Raw genomic sequence first — 12,403 nt, 5'->3', positions numbered from 1 at the left:
ACAAGTGTCATAAGGCAGACTGATGGGTCCCCCACACATTAACCTTACACATCAGTCTCTCAAAATAATTGCATTAGAGCCATACATGATAATGATAACATACAGTGCCTTGCAAAAGTATTCACCCCCTTGGCATTTTTCCTATTTTGTTGCATTACAACTTGTAATTTAAATGGATTTTTATTTGGATTTCATGTAATGGACATACACAAAATAGTCCAAATTGGTGAAGTGAAATGAAAAAAATTACTTGATTTAAAAACATTCTAAGAAATAAAAAAACGGAAAAATGGTGCGTGCATATGTATTCACCCCCTTTGCTATGAAGCCCCTAAATAAGATCTGGTGCAACCATTTACCTTCAGAAGTCACATAATTAATTACATAAAGTCCACCTGTGTGCAATCTAAGTGTCACATGATCTGTCACATGATCTAAGTATACATACACCTGTTCTGAAAGGCCCCAGAGTCTGTAACACCACTAAGCAAGCGGCACCACCAAGCAAGCGGCACCATGAAGACCAAGGAGCTCGCCGAACAGGTCAGGGACAAAGTTGTGGAGAAGTACAGATCATGGTTGGGTTATAAAAAAATATCCGAAACATCCCGAAACATTGTTAATTACATTGTTTCTTATTCAGGAGTGGTGTTTAAAAAAAAAAGTGGAAAACCCGTAAATTATCACATGATGAAATGTGATCCTGTATCCATTAAATCCGATTAGAAAAAATGGAAAGAATATGGCACCACAAGAAATTGTTAATTAATTGTTAATTACATTGTTTCTTATTCAGGAGTGGTGTTTAAAAAAAAAAAGTGGAAAACCCCTAAATTATCACATGATGAAATGTGATCCTGTATCCATTAAATCCGATTATAAAAAATTGAAAGAATATGGCACCACAAGAAACCTGCCAAGAGAGGGCTGCCCACCAAAACTCATGGACCAGGCAAGGAGGGCATTAATCAGAGAGGCAACAAAGAGACCAAAGATAACCCTGAAGGAGCTGCAAAGCTCCACAGAGGAGATTGGAGTGTCTATCCATAGGACCACTTTAAGCCGTACTTTTACTTTCACCTTTATTGTACACTCCACAGAGCTGGGCTTTACGGAAGAGTGGCCAGAAAAAAGCCATTGCTTAAAGAAAAAAATAAGCAAACACGTTTGGTGTTCACCAAAAGGCATGTGGGAGACTCCCCAAACATATGGAAGAAGGTACTCTGGTCAGATGAGACAAAAATTTAGCTTTTTGGCCATCAAGGAAAACACCATGTCTGGCACAAACCCAACACCTCTCATCACCCCGAGAATATCATCCTGCCACCACCATGCTGTGGGGATGTTTTTTATCGGCAGGGACTGGGAAACTGGTCAGAATTGAAGGAATGATGAATGGCGCTAAATACAGGGAAATTCTTGAGGGAAACCTGTTTGTCTTCAGGAGATTTGAGAGTGGGTCGGAGGTTCACTTTCCAGCAGGACAATGACCCTAAGCATACTGCTAAAGCAACACTCGAGTGGTTTAAGGGGAAACATTTAAAAGTCTTGGAATGGCCTAGTCAAAGCCCAGACGTCAATCCAATTGAGAATCTGTGGTATGACTTAAAGATTGCTGTACACCAGCAGGAACCCATCCAACTTGAAGGAGCTGGAGCAGTTTTGCCCTGAAAAATAGGCAAAAATCCCAGTGGCCGGATGTGCCAAGCTTATAGAGACATATCCCAAGAGACTTGCAGCTGTAGTTGCTGCAAAAGGTGGCTCTACAAAGTATTGACTTTGGGGGGGAGGGGGGGGGGGGTGAATAGTTATGCACGCTCAAGTTCAGTTTTTGTTGTCTTATTTCTTGTTTGTTTCGCAATAAAACATATTTTGCATCTTCAAAGTGTTAGGCATGTTGTGTAAATCAAATGATACAAACCCCCCAAAAATCTATTTTAATTCCAGGTTGTAAGGCAACAAAATAGGAAAAATGCCAAGGGGGGTGAATACTTTTGCAAGGCACTGTACATGTGAATTTTCTGGTCATGGAAGTGTGCTACTACCTTTGTTCAATAAAGTAAGACTGAAAGCAGACGATTACCTAAACAGTAGGTTTTCCTGTAGTTTAAAATGTTTGCCAAACATGCCAAACAACGTATACCTTAAAGACCCGCCCCAGTCTCATTTTCACCTTATTTACTTCACAAAAGGCACATCTCAATAGGTGGTCCAGGTATGACATGACATGGCACATGTGGGGGGTGGACCTTTCCTCTTTTGTCCTCTATTGCTCCTCTATTGTTTTTCAACAGGAACAGTTAAAAAATTGCTGGAGTGTGTCTTTAAACTGTCCAATGAGTTGGCAATACATTGTTTAAAACCTGTTAGGGCTAGGGGGTAGTATTGACACGGCTGGATAAAAAACGTACCCGATTTAATCTGGTTACTACTCCTGCCCAGTAACTAGAATATGCATATAATTATTGGCTTTGGATAGAAAACACCCTAAAGTTTCTAAAACTGTTTGAATGGTGTCTGTGAGTATAACAGAACTCATATGGCAGGCCAAAACCTGAGAAGATTCCATGCAGGAAGTGGCCTGTCTGACAATTTCTTGCCCTTCTTGATTATCTCTATCCATTACAGAGGATCTCTGCTGTTACGTGACACTTCCTACGGCTCCCATGGGCTCTCAGAAGGCGGCAAAAAGCTGAATCGTGGCTTTGCAGGCTCTGGTTGAAAAAAATGTGCGCGTTTGGGTAGTGGCTAGTTACAGTACTGTGAGACTCAGGCGCGTGCTCGCGTCGACAGAATGCTTTGTTTTCTTTTGTCTGTTTACCTAAACGCAGATTCCCGGTCGGAATATTATCGCTTTTTTACGAGAAAAATGGCATAAAAATGGATTTTAAACAGCGGTTGACATGCTTCGAAGTACGGTAATGGAATATTTAGAATTTTTTTGTCACGAATTGCGCCATGCTCGTGACCCTTATTTACACTTCGGATAGTGTCTTGAACGCACGAACAAAACGCCGCTATTTGGATATAACGATGGATTATTTTGGACCAAACCAACATTTGTTATTGAAGTAGCAGTCCTGGGAGTGCATTCTGACGAAGAACATCAAAGGTAATCAAACTTTTGTAATAGTAAATCGGAGTTTGGTCAGGGCTAAACTTGGTGGGTGTCTAAATAGCTAGCCGTGATGGCTGGGCTATGTACTCAGAATATTGCAAAATGTGCTTTCACCGAAAAGCTATTTTAAAATTGGACACCTCGATTGCACAAAGGAGTTCTGTATCTATAATTCTTAAAATAATTGTTATGTTTTTTGTGAACGTTTATCGTGAGTAATTTAGTAAATTCACCGGAGGTTTGCGGGGGGTATGCTAGTTCTGAACGTCACATGCTAATGTAAAAAGCTGGTTTTTGATATAAATAAAGCCCAAATAAATAAATAAATAAATATGAAATTGAACAAAACATGCATGTATTGTATAACATAATGTCCTAGGTGTGTCATCTGATGAAGATCATCAAAGGTTAGTGCTGCATTTAGCTGTCTTCTGGGTTTTTGTGACATTATATGCTAGCTTGAAAAATGGGTGTCTGATTATTTCTGGCTGGGTACTCTGCTGACATAATCTAATGTTTTGCTTTCGTTGTAAAGCCTTTTTGAAATCGGACAGTGTGGTTAGATTAACGAGAGTCTTGTCTTTAAAATGGTGTAAAATAGTCATATGTTTGAGAAATTGAAGTAATAGCATTTCTAAGGTATTTGAAAATCGCGCCGCGGGATTACACTGGCTGTTGCGTAGCTGGGACGATTTCGTCCCGCCTAGCCCAGAGAGGTTATTAAGGGATATTAGCCGATGACAAATTGTTGAATCTTCACAGAAACTGTAAACAGCTCTCTGGTTTCTCATAATTGGCTATATTTACAGAAAGGGTGCAGTAGCCTTTTCATATTGTCTATAGCGTAATTTGTAACCTGGCCAGTTTCCATATCTGCCTCTAGGTTGTTCTGCCTCCTAAACATAGGCTGCCCGTTTCCATATTTAATTAAAAAAATGTACCTTTATATAACTAGGCAAGTCAGTTAAGAACAAATTCTTATGTACAATGATGGCCTACCCTGGCCAAACCCGGACAACGCTGGGCCAATTGTACACCGCCCTATGGGACTCCCAATCATGGCCAGATGTGACACAGCCTGGATTTGAACCAGGGACTGTAATGATGCCTCTTGCACTGAGATGCAGTGCCTTAGACCGCTGCGTCACTCGGGAGCCCTGTTTGTAAATGATCGGCGCCTCTAAGTTGTTGTGCCTCCTAAGCATAGGCTGCCAGTTTTTTTCACTTCATTATCTAAGTGTGTTCACTCCTTCATGAACATCAACAAGTTGAAAGGATGTCTCCATCTTATTTTCTCTTCATTTGTGAGTATTCAATGATCTATTATTTTAATAATATTAATTAATTGTAACAAAGTAATTCATTTAGATGATGTAGGTTTAATATGTAGGACTTCACATAAAAGCCTTTTTTTAATGTTTTGCCATGTTTAAAGGTATGGCTGCTGTTGCAGTTAAAGAAGATTGTGCAGGTATGTAATGTATTACTGTAATGTATTACCACATAAGAATATTTCCTCAATCATTCTATTTCTAACAATTAAAATGTGTGTTCTCATAGTTTCTCTCTTTAACTCTAAACAGATTCTGTCCCTACTCCCACCATTGTGTTAGACCCTGGGTACATCAATGTAGCTATGCCTGTCGTAGTTCGCTGTGAGTCAACAGGAGGCACAAAGTGCCAATTCTACAAAGACCACGACCCCAACCCAATAAGAGAAGTAAATTCCGGTGTTTGCCAATTCATATTGTTCTGGAATGAGTTCAAAAAGTGGAACAAGACTGAAGTAGATCTCAGCTGTGCTATTCTACAGAAGGGAGAAGGAAAAATAATCCCAAAATTTAGTGACGCTCGAAGACTTCATGTAAGTGGTAAGTGACCATTTTATTACCAGGCAGTATCACATTTGCTTGATTGACTACATAATTTGTTTCTAATTTACAAACAGATTCCATTGGAATACCCAGGATTTTTGTGGAAAATACAGGAACTTACTTAAGTCTTCGATGTGAGGCCAAGCATGCTGGTACCTCATGCTACTATTACCTGAACAACAGTGACTCCCCCTTTAAAAGTCAGCCCTACAAAGACAATGTCTGTGTGGGGAAAGTGGCGGAAAAGGAACTGCTGAGGAAGAGGAGCAGTGCCGGAGAGCTCTTCATCACCTGTGCTGTGGAGCTGGTAATGGAGGGTGAAAATACTGTGAAATCACAGCATAGTGAACCGTTCAAGATTGCCATAGATGGTGAGACCATCATTTAAATTATTGTGCAATCTAACATGACAATCATCTGTCTGTATTGCAATACTGATGCATATGTCATATTCTTCCTCCAGTTATAGACTCTCCTGGGCCCACCACTTCCTTATCAACATTCAGTACCAACAAAACCAGGGTAACTAAAGAAGAAGGTGAGTAACCTTAAAATGTTTTTAAACTTACTGTTGATAGACCCACCCACTTAAGAGCATTTCAAGATAACATTGACTGATTCTGTTGCTGTTCTGTTTAATCTAATTCAACAAACGATTTCAACTTGATCTGAAAGTCATCTCCCCCTTTAGAGTCCTCCTCAGAGTTCCCCCTCTACATCAGTCTGAGTGTTGGGGCCTTTAGCCTTATTCTGCTGGTTGTATGTGTCCTGTGTTTTCTCCGGTACAAGCGAGGTACATGCATTCAAATACTGATACTTCAAGGCTTAATTTGTTCCAATGTCCATTTTGAGTTATTTGTGTATTATACATGTAAAATCGGGGCTGGTTTAATCTATTATCATTTCATATTTATTTCTGCAGGTGATCAACAAGACTGGTCTGCCGATAGGTAAGTGAGTGGTTTATTTGTATTATAATTACATTATATTTGTCTTCATACACATCATTATACAGTGTCATATCTAAATGTACTGGGTAAATTGTCTCAACAGATTCCAATGGAACCAGAACAAAGAAGGTATCTGTAAGTATGAAAGGAAACCTACTACAACATATTCATTTCTCAGAAAAGTGGTAATATTCAGTGCTCTACATTTCACCTTTCTCTTATTTGAAACAGATGCAAATGCTTCATTATTTCAACAAGGCGGTCTGAATGTGGGGATGTGACCATGCTGCGTAGTACTAGTTCAAGTGTACTTCCACCTGTTGATGAACTTCCTCCACATCCTTTCTCTGCTTTCTGACGCCATCTGTTCCTCTCAGATGAATGGTGTAATATCTTACTGGGCAAGAAATACATGTGCATAGGGTTTTAAGACATGATCCATTTGAAGTTTCACATTGTTTGTATATAAGGGTAAATTCCTGTGTTCTTTTATTACCTTGTCTTTTTTTTTACGCTTTTGTTATTACTATTTTTATCTACTTTGTATATTGATAGTTTTGCTACTTTACATTTATTCTGCACAGTTGAGGAAGAGCTGAAAGTAAGCATTTCACTGTGCCATTCCACCTTCTGTACTCTGTGCATGTGACAAATAAACATTGATTTAATGTGAAGATTGTGTAGATTAGTTTTAACATACTGGTATGCAATTTTCCTATTCTGTACAGTTTTTAATATGTAATTCTGTTTTGAATAAATTAAATACATGTATTGTATTACAGCATTCCCATTTTATGCTGCTATTTGTGGTTCTGTTTTCCTAAGGAAATACAGGTTAGATCATTTCAGTTTTCAGGCAGTTCAGGGGCTTTTTCTCCCCATCCTGGATTATGTTGATATGGAGGAAGAAATCAGAAGGGATCATCACTGTATTAGTCCTTGGATGGTTGGTACCATTTTTGCCCAGTAGAAGGGGCTGAAAGATTGTGTGAGTTAGAGAAATAACAGAGGTTAGAAATGGAGGAGGGGGATCGTAGAGATCGGGGTAAACTCTAACAACTAGTTTGTGGTGACACAGTGTGATAAACACAGTAACTAAACTGGCTGATGTCTTTTGATGCCTGATTGTTTGTGCTTCTGTTTGTCAAGTAGAAGTGACCACATGTGGGGTGTACTGATCGTTCACTCACACTCGTGTATTTCCAGAGACGAGACGCAAACAAAGCAGCATAAACTGTTTTTGACTTAACCACAATTAAGCTCAAAAGGCTTTCAACACATCTCATATGAAGCTCAGGTAGTTATCAATAGAAATGACTTCTCAGAAAACATTGTGTGCATGATAATTTCTTACAGAGGTGTACAGTGACTTCAGAAAGTATTCATACCTCTTGACTTATTCCACATTTTGTTGTGTTACAGCCTGAAATCAACATTGATTAATTACATTTCCCTCACCCATCTACACACAATGCCCCATAATGACAAAGTGAAAACATGTTTTTAGAAATGTTAGCATATTTATTGAAAATGAAATACAGAAATATCTAATTTACATACAGTGAGGGAAAAAAGTATTTGATCCCCTGCTGATTTTGTACCTTTTCCCACTTACGAAGAAATGATCAGTCTATAATTTTAATGGTAGGTTTATTTGAACAGTGAGAGACAGAATAACAACAAAAAATCCAGAAAAACGCATGTCAAAAATGTTATAAAATGATTTACATTTTAATGAGAGAAATAAGTATTTGACCCCTCTGCAAAACATGACTTAGTACTTGGTGGCAAAACCCTTGTTGGCAATCACAGAGGTCAGACGTTTCTTGTAGTTGGCCACCAGGTTTGCACACATCTCAGGAGGGATTTTGTCCCACTCCTCTGCAGATCTTCTCCAAGTCATTAAGGTTTCGAGGCTGATGTTTGGCAACTCGAATCTTCAGCTCTCTCCACAGATTTTCTATGGGATTAAGGTCTGGAGACTGGCTAGGCCACTCCAGGACCTTAATGTGCTTCTTCTTGAGCAACTCCTTTGTTGCCTTGGCCGTGTGTTTTGGGTCATTGTCATGCTGGAATACCCATCCACGACCCATTTTCAATGCCCTGGCTCAGGGAAGGAGGTTCTCACCCAAGATTTGACAGTACATGGCCCTGTCCATCGTCCCTTTGATGCAGTGAAGTTGTCCTGTCCCCTTAGCAGAAAAACACCCCCAAAGCATAATGTTTCCACCTCCATGTTTGACGGTGGAGATGGTGTTCTTGGGGTCATAGGCAGCATTCCTCCTCCTCCAAACACGGCGAGTTGAGTTGATGTCAAATAGCTCCATTTTGGTCTCATCTGACCACAACACATTCACCAGTTGTCCTCTGAGTCATTCAGATGTTCATTGGCAAACTTCAGACGGGCATGTATATGTATTCTTGAGCAGGAGGACCTTGCGGGCGCTGCAGGATTTCAGTCCTTCACGGCGTAGTGTGTTACCAATTGTTTTCTTGTTGACTATGGTCCCAGCTGCCTTGAGATCATTGACAAGATCCTCCCGTGTAGTTCTGGGCTGATTCCTCACCGTTCTCATGATCATTGCAACTCCACGAGGTGAGATCTTGCATGGAGCCCCAGGCCGAGGGATATTGACAGTTCTTTTGTGTTTCTTCCATTTGCGAATAATCGCACCAAATGTTGTCACCTTCTCACCAAGCTGCTTGGCGATGGTCTTGTAGCCCATTCCAGCCTTGTGTAGGTCTACAATCTTGTCCCTGACATCCTTGGAGAGCTCTTTGGTCTTGGCCATGGTGGAGAGTTTGGAATCTGATTGATTAATTGCTTCTGTGGACAGGTGTCTTTTTTACAGGTAACAAGGTGCGGTTAGGAGCACTCCCTATAAGAGTGTGCTCCTAATCTCAGCTCGTTATCTGTATAAAAGACACCTGGAAGCCAGAAATCTTTCTGATTGAGAGGGGGTCAAATACTTATTTCCCTCATTAAAATGCAAATCAATTTTTAACATTTCTGACATGCGTTTTTCTGGATATTTTTGTTGTTATTCTGTCTCTCACTGTTCAAATAAACCTACCATTAAAATTATAGACTGATCATTTCTTTGTCAGTGGGCAAACGTACAAAATCAGCAGGGGATCAAATACTTTTTCCCCCCACTGTAAGTATTCACAACCCTGTCAATACTTTGTAGAAGCACCTTTGGCGGCAATTACAGCTTTTAGACATCTTGGGTATGTCTGTAACAGCTTTGTACATCTGGATTTGGGGATTTTCTCCCAATATTCCTTGCAGATTTTGTCAAACTCTGTTAACTTAGATGGGTAGTGGCTGTATCGATATCGTATCCTTCCGTGCAGCAGGATGCATTCCGAGTAAGGATTTCAGATTAGTCCCGTGTACTGGGTAGTGCTGTGGCTGACCCCCTTAAATAGCTACCGTCACACTACTTCCACCTCTTGTCTTTTTTGAGGCACAAGGATTGGAGTGATCCAATTGCTCACATAACCGTGGTTACATATGTAACCTTCGTTATGTAGCACTATATTGGATCCCTCCAATATGGTATCACAATTCCAGATTAATTGATGAAGTAGTCATGGCCAAGCAAAGAGCGAAGTCCCATAGGACTGAGCTCGGGCAGTCATGATTGCTGTGTCCCTCCGTCCCCATCCAGGGAAGTGGAGACAACACCCAACATGGCCGTCCCGACCTCATTGGCTGCGGCAATATTGACTCGATAGTACCTAGCAAAGGTGCTAGACGATGCCCAACTGGCCGAGGCACAAATGTCATCAAGGGGAACTCCTTGGAGAAGGGCCCACGATGGAGTTACTCCTCTAGTAGAATGCGCCACTACAGCAGATGGCAGAGGCCACCCGGCCAGCTGAGATGCTGTAGGTATAGTGTCCACAATCCAATTTGAGAATCTCTGTTTCGATAGGCTCTTCCCCAGAACTCTCTGACCATAGCAAACGCACAGCTGATCAGACTGTCGTATTGTCTTTGTCTGTGTAACTCAAGTGTCCAATGTGCTGTGCCCGGTGCATCAAGCACGGTTCACATGCCTGTCAGACAGGACTTTCGGCAAGAAAGATGGGTTAGGCCAGTGGATAGCACTCACCGAAAGAGCATGACATTCACTGGCCCTCTTAGTGGAGGTAATAGGCAACAGGAATTCCACCTTTATGGATAGGTGCTTCAAAGACATTAACCCCAGGGGCTCGAAGGGTGGCTTAGTAAGTGCTAACAGCACCATGTCAAGGTCCCAGCTTAGCACCGAACGGGCCTTTGCTGGATGCAGATGTCGAACTCCATTAACTTGGAGAGCAATAGATGGCCACCCATGGGTCCCTCTAGGCCATCATCATGGCATGAAGTGATTGCGGCTAAATACACTCAAAGTGGACTCCGCTCAGGCTGCATCAAGCAGTGATTGTAAAACATTTTTTAACTGTTTGTCCATCACCCGACTTGGGGGCAACATTATGACCCTCAAACCAAGTACATAATATGTCCCACAGAATCTGATATGACGAGTTGATGGAGGAAGCCCTGACGTTCTGCAGCATGTTCACCACAATGTCCTGAATGCCTAGACTGGCCCATTTACACCTCTTAGAGGCCAAGCCCAAAGCTGGAGGGGGTGCAGGTCCGGATGCCACAGTGTCTTCTGAGCCTGAGAGAGCAGGTCGGTCCTCTGCGGTAGCTGCCATGGGGTCCCTGACAGGAGGGACAACAGGAGGCTGAACCATGGTCGTCTCGGCCAGTATGGGGCTATAAGGAGCAGCAGGTGGCCCGTCAAGCTGACCCTATCTAGCATAGATGTGATCAGGGGAAATGGTGGGAACACATAAAGTGTCGTAGTCGGCCAATCGTGAGCGAGGGCATCCAGACTCAGAGGGCCTGGAAGGTCTGACACCGAGAACCAGCTGGGGCAACGAGTGTTCTTCTGAGATGCGAACAGGTCCACCTGTGCTCTCCAAATCAAATCAAATTTGATTGGTCACATACAGATGTGTAGCAGATAATATTGCAGGTGTAGCAAAATGCTTGTGTTTCTAGCTCCAACAGGGCAGTAATATCTAGCAAGTAATATCTAACAATTTCACAACAATACACACACATTTAAAGTAAAGGAATGGAGTTAAGAATATATCAATATTTGGACGTGCAATGCTGGACTGGTATAGTCTAAAATACAGTAGAATAGAATAGAATATGAGATGAGTAGTGCAAAATATGTAAACATTAAAATGACTAGTGTTCTAATTATTAAAGTGAAGAAAAAAAAGATGTTTGGCTTATCCGGAAGCAAGATGTTGGTGTCCGCGACGTGGCTGGTTTTCCCTTTGTAGTCCATGATGGTCTGTCGACCCTGCCACATATGTCTTGTGTCTGAGCCGTTGAATTGAGACTCCACTTTGTCTCTGTACTGACGTTTTTCTTGTTTGATTGCTTTACGGAGGGAATAACTACGCTGTTTGTATTCGGCCATATTCCCAATCACCTTGCCATGGTTAAATGCGGTGGTTTGCGCTTTCAGTATTGCCCGAATGCTGCCATCTATCCACAGTTTCTGGTTTGGGTAGGTTTTAATAGTCACAGTGGGTACAACATCTCCTATACATTTCCTGATTAACTCAGTATTCGTCAATATTATTGTCAGAGGCTACCCGGAACATATCCCAGTCCTCGTGATCAAAACAATCTTGAAGCATGGATTCCGATTGGTCAGACCAGCTTTGAATAGTCCGTAGCACGGTTACTTTCTGTTTGAGTTTCTGCGTATAGGAAGGGAGGAGAAAAATGGAGTTGTGAACTCCCTCTGACAAGAAGGAGTGAGGGTGCCACTTCAACAGAGTCCTCACCCATGCATTTGTCACTGACAGCTGACGATGTCTGTGTCGTCTCGGGTGTAGATGGTGAGAGTTGAACCATCGCTGGAGTGAAGGTGCAGAAGGCCCAGCGGAATCAACAGAGCAGCCGAAGTGATTAGGCCGAGGAACTTCTGGCACTCAACAGAGCAGCCGAAGTAAGTAGGCTGAGGAACTTCTGGCACACACTTGAGCACACACCAGCCAAGTATTTGAGCACTAGAATGCCCTGGGACGTGATAGATGATGGAACTGTGTCCATGCACTTTGTGAATGTATGCAGCGCCAGGGAGAACTTTGAATTCATAAGCCAGTGATTTTGATTAAAACTTCTTAAGCCTAGGCTTCCCGCTAGCGGGACAACTTCCCGTGAAACTGGAGGGGGCGCAATTCAAATAAATAATCATACAATTATGGATATTAAACATTTGGGTACATATACGTGTCTAATATCGGTTGAAAGCTTAAATTCTTGTTAATCTAACTGCACTGTCCGATTTACAATAGCTATAACAGCGAAAGCATGCCATGCGATTGTTAGAGGACGGCGCCCCACATCAAAATATTTTTCCACCGGCACTAGTTTC

At 41.7% G+C, this 12,403-nt stretch overlaps 1 protein-coding gene across 1 annotated transcript; it reads left to right on the top strand.

Annotated features, from left to right (window-relative positions):
- The first annotated feature begins 4,241 nt into the window (after positions 1-4,241).
- LOC106567175 (uncharacterized) lies at positions 4,242-6,718 on the top strand. Its single transcript, XM_045692523.2, has 9 exons — positions 4,242-4,422; positions 4,554-4,589; positions 4,702-4,989; positions 5,067-5,363; positions 5,456-5,530; positions 5,684-5,785; positions 5,915-5,942; positions 6,046-6,077; positions 6,174-6,718. The coding sequence occupies exons 1-9, from the start codon at positions 4,395-4,397 to the stop codon at positions 6,221-6,223; spliced, it is 936 nt and encodes a 311-aa protein (XP_045548479.1). The 5' UTR covers positions 4,242-4,394; the 3' UTR covers positions 6,224-6,718.
- The last annotated feature ends 5,685 nt before the right edge of the window (positions 6,719-12,403 follow it).

Source organism: Salmo salar, chromosome 01 (assembly GCF_965601325.2).
Source record: "Salmo salar chromosome 01, fSalSal1, whole genome shotgun sequence".
NCBI lineage: Eukaryota > Metazoa > Chordata > Actinopteri > Salmoniformes > Salmonidae > Salmo > Salmo salar.
Note: the sequence above shows the minus strand (reverse complement) of the source record. Positions and strands in the feature narration are given on the sequence as shown.

Excerpts from the sequence above, each read along its gene's own strand:
- LOC106567175 (XM_045692523.2), top strand. The coding sequence starts at position 4,395 with ATGTCTCCATCTTATTTTCTCTTCATTT. Across the intron at positions 4,423-4,553 it reads ATCTTATTTTCTCTTCATTT|GTATGGCTGCTGTTGCAGTT; the intron begins GTGAGTATTCAA and ends CCATGTTTAAAG. Across the intron at positions 4,590-4,701 it reads AGTTAAAGAAGATTGTGCAG|ATTCTGTCCCTACTCCCACC; the intron begins GTATGTAATGTA and ends AACTCTAAACAG.